Genomic DNA, 16,846 nt, shown 5'->3' on the forward strand with positions numbered 1-16,846 from the left:
CCCCTGTTACTGCTCCTGGGCGCACTCCCACTTCAGCCTGCTCTGCTCTAGCTCATGCATCTGCTCCTGCCCCAGCTGGCTGCCCCGCAATTCTGACAGCCTTCTCCTCAGCTGGGAGTTTTGGCTGTTGAGGAGGAAAATGGTTACTTATCTTCTCTTAAGTGTTGTTCTGCAAGATGCATTGCACATGTCCATTCTATTGTGTGGATAGCTGTGGAGGAGATTTCATGCACCAATGCTAGACAGTTTTCCCTAGCGGTACTTGTAAGGGTAACCTGGCTTCCTTGTGCCTGGATCTAAAGATATAAAGGGTGGAACCCACTCCCCCAACTCTCCTTCACTTCCTTTGCATGAGAATCACATAATGAGAGACTTTGATGTGCTGGGGAAGGAGGGTAGGTCACAGAATGGATATATTCAACACATCTTGAAGAGCAACAGTTACAAGAAGGTAAGTAACAGTTTTTCCTTTTTCAGGTGATTACATAGGTCCATTCCAGTGGAGGTGATGCCCAAGCTGTTTTCAATGGAGATGGGGCTCAGAGTCCCATCTGAAGAGGGACTGTTGGAATGCTTTCCCAACATTCATGTCACCCCTTGAGGTGGCTATAATTTCATAATATCTAGCAAAGGTACATATACATCACTACCCTGGAAATATCAACAAGAGGATTGGTTCCCACAAAGCTAGTAGATGCTAAATGTGCTCTAGTTGAATGCACTGACAGTTTTTCAAGAGGTGTCAGAAGTTTGGCATTATAGCACACAAAAATGCAGCTGGTAATCCGTTTAGAAAGTCTGTGTCATCACAGGATGACCTCTCATTCTCTCTGCATAGGAAACAAAGAGCTGACAAGAAACCTGGAGGAGTTTTGTTCTATCCAGATAAAAAGCCAGAGTTCTGCACACATCCAGAGTATGCAGCTTTTGTTCATTTTTCTAAGTGTGTGGCTTTGGAAAAAAGACCAGTAAGTATATTGGCTGATAGCGGGGGGGATGGCTACTAAGAAGAGTACTTCAGACAAAAGATGTAACACTGAACAAGAGACTAAGGACTCGAATGGAAGCCCCTTAAGAGCCTACAAAATTCAAGCCCTAAGGCAGGGCCAAATCCCAAATAAGTGGGCAAAGCCTATCCAATCATTTCAGGAAGCTGGTTGCTATGGGATTAGTGAACACAGTGCTTCCACCAATACGAGTGTGACATGTAGGAATTGCAGCCAGATGCACCTTGATCAAGCTGACTGCTAGATCTGACTTTAGAGAGACAAAGTGGGTGAGCTAATATCTTTGACTAGACCAACTAGGGATGTAAATACCATTTAAAAAGTTAACTGTTTAAATTATTAAAATGTGTGGTTTAAACGGTTAACTGATTTAGCATGTGAGGCTGATCCTGCAGGCCGGTGCGGCTGGGACTGGGGCCGATCCGCTGGCACGGCTAGGGCCTCTCTGGCCGGGTGGTGCTGTCGTGCCGGGCGGTGCTGTCGGGCCGGGCGGCACGGCTGGGCCTGCTCCAGCTGGCTGGCGCGGCTCCGGCTGGGCGGCATGGCTGGGCCTGCTCCAGCCGGTCTGGTGCTGCTGGTCGGCCGGCGTGGGGTTAACAGTTAAGGCAGATTAACTGGTTAACCTTTTACATCCCTAGGACCAACTTCTGTTGGTGAGAGCCACACAGAGCTCTCCTTCAGGTCACAAAAGCTTGTCTCTCTCAACCACCTTGTGTCTCTAATATCCTGGGACCGACACGGCTACAACTACACTGCACACAGATCGACTCTTTCAGGTGTAGAACATAGTTCAAAATCTTCTAGATTGAAGATTAAGAGACACATATTGGTGGGTCACCCACATGGAGAAGTGTTTCCACTTATGGTAAGGAAGCTAAGGTGTGAGCAGAATATTCTGGATCGCTGCTGAACAGCGTGCCACTTCTGGCATTAACCAACAAGAAACCAACTCTTGAAGTGAAGCACTTGTTGAGTTGAGATGCAACACCTGACTGTGGTTTTATAAGATTATAGTCCTTGACTAGCTGGAGAAGGAAGGGACAGCCTGCGCAGATCAAAGTACAGGGTTGTCTTGGTCAGGCTGGGTCTATGAGGATCATCCTTCCTCTGTCTATTTGCCTTTCAATATCACTCTGGGAATGAGAGGTACTGGTGGGTAAGCATATAGTATATCATTGTTTCATGGAAATAGGAAAGTGTCTGATATGGAACCCTGACTGTGGCCAGCTTTGGAACAACAGTGGGGGCATACCCTGTTCTGCCATGTTGCAAACATATCTACTGTAGGAATTCCCACAACTTGAAATACCGACTCATTAGAATTCATGGGCTGAGAGAGAGTTTGTGGTCTCTGCTTAGATCAGCAGGTGTGAAGCCTTGGGAGTTATATAATTCCTTATATTGAAATCCCACTTCTTGACTGCCTCCTGACACAGGTTGTCTGACTTGGTGCTTGTTTACATAAAACATAGCTGTGGTGCTCGCCATGAGCACCTGGCCTGAATGAATGGGTGACAGGAACTGCTGACATGCTCAGAATGTTGCACGCTGCTTCACAGTTTGAGAACATTTATGTGTAGCCTGGCCATGTGAATAGACCACATACCTTGAGCTTGCAGCTCCCCACTCCATGATGGAAGCATCCATTTATGAAAGTCACTGAGGGGAGAACTGGTAAGAATGCGACTGCCCTGAACACAATGCCTGGGGGGATCCATCCATCCAGGGATGACAATACTCAGGCTGGGATGTATGCCAACTTGCCCAGGTGGTGTACCTCCTGGCACTAGACAGGTTTTAGCCATGCCTGCATACACAAGAGGTGCATCTTGGCTTGTGTGTCACATATGTACAAGTGGCCATGTGCCCCAGAAGCCTGAGGCAGTTTTACGCTGTGGTTTGCAGCTGCTTCTTGAAAGCTGCACAAGCTCCCCTGGTCCTGAGCAAAGCCTGGACAAGTCAAAACAATTAAAAATGAACTTTAAGAAAAAAATAAAAACAAACACCCAACTGGATGAAAAAACAAGTACCACTAACTACTATGGACAATTGTACACTAACTACATACACATTTAAAGGCAAAAGACTACCAAAGTACAACAACATGCTCCAACCATAGATGGTAAAAAAGGAACTGAAGGAGGATGCGGTGGTTCGCTCCACCCTTTATATCCTTGACTCCAGGCATGAGGTAAGGTAGGGCACCTGCCTGCCCACCCCTATTAGGGAAAACTTTCTGTTACCAGTGCATGAGACATGCACACACCCCCTCCCCCACACAGTGGAATGGACATATGCAATCACTTGAAGATGAAACCAGAGTTCCTCTTATAAGCTGTATGAAAATAGACAGACAGAAAACATGAAGAGATAAGTATTATTTACTATGGTGGGCAGCTATAGAAGAGATAAGTATTATTTACTATGGTGGGCAGCATAGGGTCACTTCTGGAAAGTTTACAAGACACAAAGGAGAACCAAAAGAAGCTTCAGACTATGGCATGGACTACGATATCAAATTGTCCTTTTAGTTTTCAGGACAATGGGTTTGAGGTGTGGAAAGTTTGGAATTTGGGAAGGGGGGGGGGTTGTCAGAGGGGAGAGGGATTGTATCTGTGTACTGTCCCTATTGTGACTATAATTTATGGTTACTGTTTTGAAGTTTTCACCTAATAAATGTGAACAGAAAAGAAACTGAGGCTCCAACATATTGGGAATAGTTCAGCAGAGGACACCAAAACTCTTAAGGACCCTGATTGTCACGATGCTGTCTGGTAATCTGGAGCTAAAGAGAGATATGCCTTACAAATTGGTATCTGAGATGAGACAAACTTTATACAGGAAAACTATAGACGTTTTGCTCAGCTGAGATATCTATAAATGTATAAATTAAGCATAATGTTTCTCTGTTGAATTTTGAAATGTTTTTGCTAATGGCAATGTTTGAGCCTCAGGCTAGTGGTGTCTACCTGGCAAAACAGTGATGTCATTTGTGACACTGGCTACACAGGATCCAGGCATTAAAGAATACTAAACTACTCTGTAAGCAGGATGGAACCTGTTTTACCAATTTCAATATTGGCTTTTTAAATTTCTGCAAGGAGGCAGAGGGAATGGGCCATGTCATCTTTGATATCTATGCCCCAGCTAATAGGTTTAATTCTCTTACTAGCAAGTGTCCAGTAATTCTTTTCAGGCACTGATATCTATTTTATCCAACCCTATCTATCAGTATTTTGAAGGAGGCAAGACAACCTTCCAAAGGCTGACTTCAATGTACCAACCTTATAATAGAGTATATTTAGAAAAACAAATAAAAACAATGATTCGATACGAAAAAAGTTACTTGTTTAGAACTTTCTTGCAGATGCCCAATTCTCTGATTAATGCAGCCATCTAACACTGCATGTAATGCTTTTTTGTACCCACTTAAACTATGCTTAAAGATTATATTAAGGGTGATCATGTCTTATTAAGCATGAATGCTTTTAGGCCAGCCAGCAGCAGTCTATAATATAATAAAGTGCAAATTTACTGCGCTGAAGCTTCCTTAAAGAAAGTCATTGGAACTTCAAATCTCTGGGCTAATCTGGATGCTGACACCACAGCTGGAAACTGAGCTGAGCACGCACACACGCGCACACACACTAAAAAAAAAAAAATCCTAATTTTAAAGAGACTCCTATCACTGGTCCTGGCAAGGTACAGCCAGGAAGCTTACAATAGTTGTGCAAAGTGACAGAATTTTGGTTTGACCAAAAATTAAATCCCTTCCCCCTCAAAGAACTATAGATTTTTAAATAAAAGTTATTTCAAAAAAGGCTGTGAACACTTGTTTTAATACTTTACTTCAACAAGGTTCAACTTTATTTTAACATTCCCCAACACATACTATTTATACACTTGTTTTCTGTTTATAAACTGGTTTTCTATGTATGATTTGCTTGCAAATCCAGGAAAGATTCTTTTTTTTTTTTTTTAAAAATGAGAAGGCTGTTTAGTTTAGAGACAGGCATTTCAGAACTAGTTCTGCCTAAGCTTCCCCACAGAGTTCTACCAATGGACCTCAATTCACAGCCAATTGCGCAGACGTAAGAAACATCATCATCTACTGGGGAGTAAAGCCCACTTGTCTCATTCTTTGTCTCTTTGCTCTAGCTGCTGATCTGTGAAATAAGACACTTTAATCTTCTTCACTGCCATTGGCCTAATAATTTGTGTCATGAAGAAAAATATCCATATATCCTCTAACTGGCAGGGTCCCACTAAGTCATTCATCCTCTAATCATGATATATTAATCCAAGAATTCACTTGTGCACATGAGATATGTGTTTCATTTTTCACCTGCTGTCACCTTACAAATATGTTAAAGCATAATAAAAAGAAAGAATTTTTTAATTGCAGCACAACAGAGGTGGGTACGGTCACCATCAGCACAAGTACTAAGGCAAGTAGAAGATATATTTATGCATTGTGGCACAAGTATTGGACAAGCAATGCACATGGTACAATTTAGGCCAACCAAGCCCTCATTTAGGTCATACACATGCTATAATTCCTCTACTGTACTGAATAAATTTTTCTACTGTGACTCAGCTTCCACTGGTCACTGCGGAAGCAAGTACTACTCGTGTAAAAGCCAATTCATAATGGTGAGAACCAGCAATCCTGAGCTAGGACACAGAAAATACACTTCAAAATAAAGAGCTTCCGCTGAGGCTTTACTCAGTGCTTCCTCTGTGTTTTATTACAGCTGCATTAATCATGATCACCAAGTACTACACACAGAAATCCAGGGTTTGATTCTCCCTCTGGAGGATATGAGTAGCTCCTACTGAACTCAAAATGGAGTTCCTCATATTCTTCAGGGAGAGAACTGGACTCCAGAAAATTTAAGGGGAAGGGCTCAGTGAGACAGAGAGGAAGAGGAAGAAAAAGGAAGTTAAAATAATTGTATCTCCCCCACCATTTTTACACAATGTTTTCCTTAAAGCTGCAAAGTAATAAATCCAAGACAACAACATACCTCAAGCATATTTCTTGCCTTCGGTTTGGAGTCTGTTTGTATTCCTTTCAGGTGTCAAGCACATTACTCATGTGGACACGCAAACATTCATGGCTAAACATAGCCAAGAATTATAGACATAGGCACTTATTGTCTTAGTCAGACTATAGTCTTAATTGTTGCATGCAGTTTTGTTGAAGCTGTGTTGGTTCCAGGATATTAGAGATAAGGTGGGTGAGGTACTATCTTGTATGGGATCAACTTCTGTTGGTGAAAGAGATGAGCTTTCAAGCTGCACAGAGCTCTTCATGTTCTGGCAGGGTCTGGCGCCGCTTTGAGTTGGTGGGTCCTGGATTGTATGAAGCTTGCTTCTGATGATGAGCTTGGAGAGGTTGGGGGGTTGCTTACAGGTCAGAAGAGGAAGTTCAGGAAAGATTTCTTTCAGGATGTGGTCCCCATCAAATATGGTCTGTACCTGTTTAATGATACCTCCTACTGGTTCCAGTGTGGGGTCAAAGGTCACAGCTAGGGTGTATGGTTGGAGGGAGGTTTATTATACCCTTAGTTGTCACCTACCAGCTCACCCATACAAAGTATCATTAAATAGTTACAATCCATACTTGATGACAACCACTTCCTGACAGAAATCTTCCCTGAAACCCTTCTCTGGCTTTCAAACAACCCGCCACCTCACCAAGCTCATCATCAGAAGCAAGCACCCCACAGACTAGGATTCAACTCAAAGCAGCACCAGACCCTGCCAGACCAACAGACGCAAAACCTGCAGACATGTCTCCATTGCTACAACAATCAACAGCCCCAACAACACACCTTTCAAGATCCATGAGTCCTACACATGCCTATTACAGCATGTGATGTACTTCCTACAGCACACTAAATGTCCCAACAACAATTATGTAGGTGAAAGCAGATAATCACTATGCTCCTGAAATGAACTCATACAATGATAAAAGACAAAAACACGGCATCACTTGTGGGTGAACACTTTTCACAAAGTGCTCACCCTATATCTGGGTGCTTATATTCCTCCCCACCACCACCACGACTGGAGAGGTGTTAACTGGCCATTTCACCTTGAAAGGTCCTTTAAAATATGTGAACTACTTATGCTAAACAATCTGTTCCACCTCGTATTTAGTTGTGACACTTTGAATACATTTCACAGGCTTGAAGAACAAGTCTGGAAGCTTGAAAGCTTGTCTCTCTGACCAACAGAAGGTAGTCCAACAAAAGATATTACCTCCTCCACCTTGTCTCTCTCTAGTCCTAATTACCATTTATTTCTCACCCAAATAGATATCACTATCACTCCCTCACATGTTAATTCTAGTATACTTTTATTCTTTCCTATACCTATGCAAAGGAGAAAATGCCACTCTAGGTAGCACTATTACAATGTAAGGCCACTGAAAATTCCCAGTGATAGCTTCAACTTAATTTTTGTTTACTTAGTATTGAATATAAAATTCTAAATATCACGGTCATACAAAAAGCAACTGTAATTGCCCCCTCCTCAATAGTATTCAATAATATTTTCCCAAGGAAAGAAGCAGATCCAATATCACACCAACTTAAAAAAAAAAAGGAAAATTAATGTGGGAACCACAGAACAAATTTAAACTTTTACTTCTGAAATAAAATATCATAACTTTTCTGACAATGAACATTTCTAATTCAAAGGATGGGTTAAAAGATCCTAATTCTTTGAAAGTGGCCAAACTACAGCCTTAAATCTAGAAGGCTTTTAAGAGCAGATGCTTCAATCCCATCATTACAAAGACAAAATCCAACCAGCGTTACATGTGTGTTCCAGGTACCTTGCCCTGATGGTCATGCTTCATTTCCCAACCTCTCGGCAGCTCCAGCTGTTTGTTAGCAAACATATTGAGGAAGCCCACCAAATCTCGATTATGCTGGTAACGCTCAAAATGGTGGGTGTCCCGCCGGACTTTGGTGATCATGTGCTTCAAACACGTGTTGTTTGTAAACATGCGGTAGGCACTCTGAAAAATTCATAGTAAAATAATTTCAGGAAAGGACATTAGAAGTTAAACATCTACATAGACGGACCATCAGTCCAACAGTTGGATGAGTGTCCTATGTTCCAATGAGTGGATAATAACTTGAACCCCAAACCAGCAAAGCACTTAAGCCTGAGTTCAGTGGGCACTGGTCCTTGCCCAGGAGCAGTCTCACTGAATTCAACAGGACTGCTCACATGTTTAAAGTTATGCATGTGCTTTAGTGATTTGCTGAACTGGGGCCCTGACAATTAGATAAATAGTCAGCAATATGGAAGAATGGACATTAAAGAAAGAATAGCAGAGTGGGAAGCGGTTATGAAATAAACACTTCCCAATATATTTGTTCATAAATGTTTTATTCTTGCAGACTTTTCCGAAGTATCTATATTTCAATCAAACAAAAGTATTTAGCTCTTTTTCCCTGCAAAGGCAGCCTTCCTAATGTAAATTTATGGCCTGCAGCTCTAATAAACTTTGAAGGAAACTGTTTCCAGCTGAACAATAATAGCAGAAGAAAAGCCATGAAGTCTTCATTGCCTGACTCTATTCACCCAATGAGGTGCAAACTATATTTTCCAGCATTCCATTTCACTGATGTTGGTGTAGTTATGACTGCTTCTTCTAGCAGTAAAATTGGCCTAAATTGCAGAGACTTCACAATGCCTTCTTAAGCATTCTCTTAAGGGTAATATATATAGAATAATGTAGCCATTGTATCTGGCAACAAAACTGAAAGTGTATTATAGTTTGGCACTATATTCTTTTATGGAAAGTCACCAGGGATTTACATTAACATTGTTTCGACCTACTTGGATTCTAAAAGGACACTTGGCATGTGTATATGTAGAGCTACAATCAAACATGCCTTTTTTTCATCAAACAAAAATGGACACCTGCCTTATGAATTAAAGATGCAGCTATGCAGGCTAGATTCCATGCAGCTGATTGGAACGATACACATACCATACGATTAAAACTAACACTGCCCAGTAGTTTTAAAGCCACTGAATTATTAACAGGAGTACCTGCAGACAGTGAAGTATTCATTACATTATTTCTATTTATAACGTGCAAGGAAAAAATACTGAACAGAAAAACTATGTAGGAAAGAGACTATTGGAGAATAAATAGGGAAAACTTTAAATCAAATATGGGGGAAAACAACACAAGAGGCCTCTTTTATTCAATGATTTCTAATGTACTTTCATATAAAATAGGTGAGTATGAATATGCTATACTTAAATCCTCAAAATAATGTAACTTGAATAGTGCACACAACTGGCCATCTGCAGGGGTGTATTTCACCCTTTATAGGTGGATCACCTGTTGCAAGAAGCACATTAGTTATGTTTTGCAACAGTAAGACTGGGCAACCATACAAGCCAAAAGTAAAAACTAAAGGCACTGTAATGCCTCCAGAGGCAGTTTTTATATCACACCCAGCTCCAAAAGAACACACATCCAGCTCCAAAAGAACGCACTAAAGCAGTGGGATTTCCTATATCTACCTGAATACACTTACCAGTATATACTGTATCCAGTCATGTCTGTAGATTGTAAGCTGTTCAGGGCAGAGATTTATTTGTTTGGCACCTTCCCTCTATTGTATAACGCCATATACACTTACAATGCTGTATACGGTAGTAGCCATTACAAACTTAATATTTATCACCATTACTAGAGTGGTATCTGATAATGCAGAGGTTCACTGTGTGTAAAGTAGACAATAACTGAAGCATCTCAAATAACACGTTGGTAAATGGGTAAATACTGGTTCTTTAACAGTTACCACTGTAAACAAACAAATAAAATAAATAAAATACCAAAAACAAACAAACAAACAAAGATTCACCATTGCATCACTCCAGTTTTCTGCACATCTAATGTAATGCAGTGGTGAACCAGACCCATAACAAATAAACGCTGCAGTTCCGCAGCACAGATGAAGTCGAAAACCTTGACTTAACAGCTGGTACATACTGCCAATTTTCCAGTGTTTTCATGGATATGCACAGTTTGAATAGTAAAGTAATAAATGCCCCGTACTGAGTAGCTCATCACATAGTTTCCTTTTTCATATCTTAGCCTCAAAATATTGAGTAAGATTTTTGTATATAAGAAAAATACAGAGACCACAGATGTGCCCATATTTATCAACATATATTTATGAAATTGCATGTCAGTATACACTGTACTCACAGGGTTAGAATGCAGCACTGTAAAGAACTCTGGACTGATAAGGAATTTCACCGGAGGAGACTGCAGCAATAAAGTAAGCCTGGATCTGGAGGTAGAGTGAGGCAGCACATTCTCCCTTCGAAAATCTAACAACGAAGTGAGTGACAAAGGTTTCCAGTAATAACTTTTAACAAAACCTCACTGCAAACAACGACACTGATTTGCATTATACACTCATGCTAATTCCTTGATGGACATTTCTCTCTGGTTCTTAAAACATTCTCTACATAAGTGTACCTCAAATAATCCTAATTTATCAATGCATGTTTGCTGAAGATATCAGAGGTTTCCAGGGTAACAGTGTAGTAATAGTTTTTAATGTTTTCTGATGTAAGATATACAGAAGTGCCGCTCTTACAAATCAGTATTTACCCACAGTCACCACACAATGGTACTTGGGATACAAGAGCCATATTCCTACAAACGGAAAAGAAGGCAACTGTGGTGTGTCAGATACCATTGTGCTGTAACTGCAGACAAATACCGATTGTTTTTAATGCCAACTAACGTGAATACATACAGTGCATATAAAATTAATGTAATTTGTTATATGTTCCACTTCTCCTACTACAAGATAGCCAGCAATGAAGCACTGATCTGTTGTACAGTATTTAACCAAAATGCTCACACAATGGAGGAAAGAAAAAGTTGGGTACAGAAATAGATTTCAGTTCCATGTTTCCAGATGGATATGATAAACATTTGGGTGTCCCCTGAGCAGCCGCTTTTGCTTATTGATTTCTCACAAATATCATGAATCGGAGAGGAACCATGCATATCATTTGTTATATTCTTTCAACTAGAAAGGGCAACTAGTAAGGCTCTTTTAAAACAAACAGGAGATTTGGATACAGATTTTAAAGTAGATGGGAGGTTGTAAACATAGATTGGGATCACGACCGTACCCAGGTCCACCAAAAATCATGCCATTTTCCATCCTTCACAAGCCCATTCTTTTATGTGTGTGACAATATGCACAGGGTCACCCCTCCTCACTAATTCTGGGAAGTCCAGCCATCCGTAAATGACAAATGAGCTCCGTTAGGAAGAACACTATACTTTAAAAAACTAGAGTATATAACTTAATAGAGGAGACAGGAAGAGGGAAAGGACAGGTGTTAAGTGGGAATAAATGCTGAGGGAAGAACAGGGACTTCGAATAGGGGGAGTGATGGGAGAGAGACAAAAGAAGGAAGGAAATGATAAATGCAAATGGAGAAAGATAGGGAACATAATAAAGGAGGGGAGAGTGGGAAACAAAAGGTACTATCTGAAACAAATATGGAGAAAAATATGTCAAGCATTGAAGGAGTTCTGAAAAATGGAAGAGAAGAGAGATGAATAAGAGGAGAAAAAGATTCTTAGAGCTACTGCTCATGCAGTACTTCCCTCAATTCCTCCCACTGTATGTCCATCATAGGGACGCTGCCTTGTTCTCAGATGACATTCTCATCACTTCTTTTGTGAAAGTCAGTAGTGGAACATCTAATTAGCTTCTTGGCACCTCCAGCAGTCCCTGTGCCCCTCCCCCCGTTGCCAACAATGAAATTATGCACTGAGAAAGACCCTGACTTTTGGCTTCAAGGGGTTAACTTTAACGATGGAAAAACCTCACAATTTCAGACTTGAAATTGCCTGACAAAATGGAGGATTCAGGTTACTTCTCAGGTATATAATTCTGCTGGTTTAATTCATTCAAACTCTAAGCTCATCTTCCCTGACATTAGCAACAGAAGCAATATTGATAATGAGCTCAGAAGTCAAGAGAAGAAGGGGAATTCATATTAACAGAGTGAAAGGAATTGCTACAGAATAGCCTGCTGTTCTCTCTATGCCACCATTAATAATACTAATCACTAAAAAAGTTGACAGCTGCAGAACATTTTTATGCAAATGGCCTACATTAGCCATTTACATAGCTTCCTAACGTGAGAGAGTAAAGAAGCTGAAACACACACACACACAATTCTTCAACATGCTGATTGAATAAGTCCTAATAAGCCGAGCCATCGCCTGCAGAAACAGGACAGTAAATGATAGTAAATGGTGATCCAGTTCTATGCAGACAGAAAATAGGGTTCTCCTTATCTTGCTCTCGCTAAATGGCTGATTGGCTGAACTCTCCATTGATCGACATCCGTTTTATTTTTACCTGCATTAGAATGATGGAAGTCAGTATCCTCTCCAGCTCCATCAATGGCATGTGGGTGCTCTTCAGGCCTATCATTAGTCATCGTTCGACGAATACTCTGATATCTAGAATTACAAGACTGGATTTACATACCGTACATCTGGCTCTAGGAAATTCCAACTACTGAAGCTTGTTTCATTTGCTTTTTCTCCCATGCAGCTTAAAATCCACTGATGTCTGATTATTCATAGCCTTCTGTGGCATGAATTTTTGTGGTTCCTTACCCATTGTTTTTGGCCAGGTTGCCATTGAACATTAATGGAACACAGATTATAGTAGCCTGCATCCAGATTCAGGGGGACATTCAGAAGAACCACACTTAAGATCCACTGGTCTACAAAAGATGGCACAGAGCTACTCATGGTAGCAGCTGGGACCTAGTCCTCATGCCAAGCACACTTTTGGTACTATAAACTTAATAATCACGGACAACAACAATTCTCACCGACGATTCAGCTGCTCCATCTGCTGTATAGAATTTGACCTCTGGAGGATCTGTGGGGCTGGAGGAGCTGTGGGTCGCTGCCATGTTGTTGTTCTGTTTACATGATCCACGTAGAATATCCTCCCATGGCTGTCGATTCGGGCCTCCCAGTCTGAACAGCAATAAATCGTCATGAGGTATGATTTTTCTTTAAATTTTGCTGCTTTTTAAACTACACCTGTTGTCCTGAGTTTCTATTTCTCTTCTACAAGATTCTTTCAATCCAGCACTTTTTGATTGCCCTCTGTCTACATGACTCATAGCTAAAACCCCAGGCTTCTCTCAGATGTTATTCTGCAAATCAGCCTCCCACTGTCCTGAGTTTTTACAGAATTCACATGTAATATGGATTATCCAATATGTGCTGATGCTCCACTGACTAGGGAGTGTGTGACCCTCGGCAGAATCTGTGTGTTTCACACTCTATGCACTAGTACAATGATGTTTTGTACAAAATATGCCTTGTGAGGTATCATTTGAAAACTACCACCACACTGGTCAATAATATCATTGTAAAATATATGTGACAATGCTGTACGTGAAATTATGGATACTCATTGATATTATGCTTTAAAGTCTGTGACTAAAAGGTGTTTAAACCAGGCATGCCAGGTGGAATGGATTAACAGGTTTTGTCCAGAAAAAAGGAAGGAGGGTGTGGCCAAATTCAGTGGGTTATTTATTTGTATTGTAGGTGGCAGCAGGAAGAGATAATTTGCACTTTAGCAATCACCAGCAGAGGAGGAACCAGCATAGAGCCTTATCCTCCAGAACCCATGGCTCATTTACTCAGCATGAACTAATGAACTTTATTTGGGGATAGCCTTCAGAAGAAAACATTTCAGAGGGTCACTGGACTATATGAAAGGAGAAGCAACCGCCTAAATTATCCTTCACCATAAGGAGACAAAGAAACCAAATGATTTGATCTCTGTGAGGGGTCCTAGCCAGGCCAGTCAGTAAAAATTTGGAAAGAAGACTGTGGGTGAGAGAAAGACCTTCTTGAACAAAGACTATCTTGCTCGGTGAGTGTTTTCACTTTTATTTGCTTGCGACCTTTAATTTTAACTCAGTATCACTTAACCTGTGCTCTTCTGTGCATACATTTGTTTTACTTTTAAACTTAATGAACCCAGCACTGTGTTTGAACTGAAGTGATAGTTAACTGATTAAAGTAATAAGCTGTACTTTTGTCTCTTTAAAGAAGCAATAAACCTTACTGCTTCCTTAAGTGTTCCAGAGGAGGGCTGGATGCTTCCAGGCAACCAGACAGTTTTGGGCAATTCAGGACTGGGGTGTATGTTGGTGTCATCCTGCAAGTAGTAACCACAGGCTGTGTTGTAGGCAGGCTACTGGGGTCAGAGTGCTGAACCAAGGCTTCACAGCACCCAGACACAAGGGATCTGCATGCTTGTCTACTGGTGCCCAGGATGTGAGCTACAGCAACAGAACATTTAAGGCACTCAGGATTACAGGGCAGACAGTGACACAACCTCTCAGTGGGTTTGTACCCCAAAACATTACAGAGTGTGAATCCCAAATTAAACAATTCAAGATCTTTGGGTTCACTCAATTCATCTGCAGTATGCTGTGATGCAGTCATTGAAGTTTACAGCAGGTCAGAAGGCGAGGTCAAGTTCCATGCACCAAATGAGCTCCATTTAAGCCCAAATATATAGATTTAAGCAGAACTTCAGTGCTGGCCCTCTGAGGGCTTGTCTACACTACCTACCAGATCAGCGGGCAGCGATCGATCCAGCGGGAGTGGATTTATCAGACATGATAAATCAACAGCTGAGCGCTCTCCCGTCAACTCCGGTACTCCACCAGAATGAGGAGCACAAGCGGAGTCGACAGGAGAGTGTCAGATCTACTTACCGCAGTGTCTTCACTGCGGTAAGTCGACAGCCAAGTACATCGACTTCAGCTACGCTATTCACATAGCTGAAGTTGCGTATCTTAGATCGACCCTGTGCAGTAGTGTAGACAAGCCCTGAATTGCACCTTTATAGAACAGAGGTGACCTTTGTAAATCTTAACTAGTTGTTTTGATTTTGATACCTAGTGGTCGGTTTTTTCAGCTGTCAACAACAATAGTAAGGCAGATTAGTTAATGATACATAATGTGTATTTCATTGTGCTAAATTACTCTTTAGAGAGGAAAGATTATATTAAATGCTCTTCCAGTGCTGCAGTGTATTACTATGATAAATGAAAAACCACATTCAGCTAAGCATCACTTAGCAGAATTCACACACACAGTAGAGTACTAACAAGAGACTGTGGAAAACAACCAGGCCCATTCGTACGGAAAGCAACAAATAAATGGAAGGAGACAACCTTAATTACTTGCATAGAAGCTTGTTTACCTCTCAGGATAGGCACGCCAATTGACCAAAAGTAATTAAGCTTGGTAAAACTAAATTTTTCGGAGTGCTGTAACCTCTTACTTGGCTTTCCAAGAGGACTGACTATTTCAGAGTATATAGAGATTTTATATTCAGGTGAAAAAGGCCTTTCTAGAAGGAAATTTGCCTCTATTTAGCACATATATTCTCCACTCCTTTCTTCAAATCAAGTCGCAGCTGAACAGTGTTGTGCAATAAGATCCCATTCCAGCAAAGCACTTGTGAACATGATTAACTTTAAGTATGTAACTAGTCTATTTTCTTCAAGTTAAGCACAGGCTTAAGTGCTGTGATGCACTGAGACTGCAAAGTCATTACTGAGGCAACCACTCAGATTACTGCCTCCTTCTATCAATTAAACTGGATGCAAACGTGCTTACAAAAATATATTTTTAAAACAAAAGCTTGGAAGTACAGTGAATTTGCATAGTTTCTGTGCAGTTAATCAAGGTTTTAGAATACCAGGTTATCTGTTTTTTGCTTTCCCTATTAATACAGTGAGTAATTTGTAAAATCAGCATATGGTATATGTATATTGCATAAATAATATATTTTTTCTAACTTTTGATCATCATCTATATGGCAACTGGAATAACTATTTTTCTTCTGTCTCAGCCTGATGTAATAACACCTAGAACGTATCCCAAAGCACCTTGAGACTGTGGTATGCTGCCCACAACCTTTTGACTGAATAAGCATGTTCCATTACAGTGAGTGTTGCCCCAGATAACATCACAATATTAATAATGTAACATTCAAGCACATTTGCAGACAGAAAAACTGAATCCAGATGGCATTTAGTGTTTTTTTCTGGTTTAAGTTTTATTCATAGCAGCAGATGGATAATCTGTATATACCCTTGCACTGTGCCTTGATTTTTTTTCTCTAAATATTTATAGAAGTATAGAAGCAGGGAGGAGGGAGGGAATATCAAGGCTCAGTATTCAGTACAAACACACACACACCCTCCTAGTAAATGACAGTGGTGGAATATTATATTGCAAAACAAAATGTAAATATTATGAGATTTTTTTTAAAGATAACCATTATAGCAGACACAGCTTATGAGAAAAATAAGCAGTTTGTATATACATCACTGCAGTATAAAAGCCACCTCTCAGATGTTTCTAATTTATTATATCTTGACTTGATCTCATCTAAATATTTCCTGTAAATGTCCTGTATCTTGTCAGTGAGAAAAGTGATGAAAATGCCAAAAGTACCTATCTCCCCCAAGCAGGACTCTGAAAAGAAATACTGTGTTATGAGAAATTTTAAATTAACGTGTAGGGTGCTAACATTCTCTTTGGCAGACCTGGTAGTTGGGGATTTTTGATGACAACACTATCATGACCATTTGTTGTAACAGAATCAAACTGGAGCAAGAGGATAATGGGCTTCATACAGTACTCCTCTGAGGTGTCTCATTACTAATGCCAACACAATCCTATTCCATATGGCAAGATT

At 40.6% G+C, this 16,846-nt stretch overlaps 1 protein-coding gene across 7 annotated transcripts in view; it reads right to left on the minus strand.

Moving 5' to 3' along the window:
- Positions 1-16,846, minus strand: part of HECW2 (HECT, C2 and WW domain containing E3 ubiquitin protein ligase 2) — a 247,776-nt gene that overhangs the window by 51,411 nt on the left and 179,519 nt on the right. For all 7 annotated transcript variants that reach the window (XR_006284811.1, XM_043525153.1, XM_043525152.1 and 4 more), the window contains 4 exons: positions 12,933-13,083; positions 12,449-12,552; positions 10,258-10,382; positions 7,852-8,037 (listed from right to left, as the gene is read on the minus strand). Coding sequence is in view for 6 of the 7 variants with exons in the window: in XM_043525153.1 (XP_043381088.1) it covers positions 7,852-8,037; positions 10,258-10,382; positions 12,449-12,552; positions 12,933-13,083 (566 nt within the window). In the remaining variant the exon portion in view is untranslated. The remainder of the gene's footprint in view (positions 1-7,851; positions 8,038-10,257; positions 10,383-12,448; positions 12,553-12,932; positions 13,084-16,846) is intronic.

The sequence above is a fragment of the Chelonia mydas genome, chromosome 11, assembly GCF_015237465.2.
Source record: "Chelonia mydas isolate rCheMyd1 chromosome 11, rCheMyd1.pri.v2, whole genome shotgun sequence".
In the NCBI taxonomy this organism is placed as follows: Eukaryota; Metazoa; Chordata; order Testudines; family Cheloniidae; genus Chelonia; species Chelonia mydas.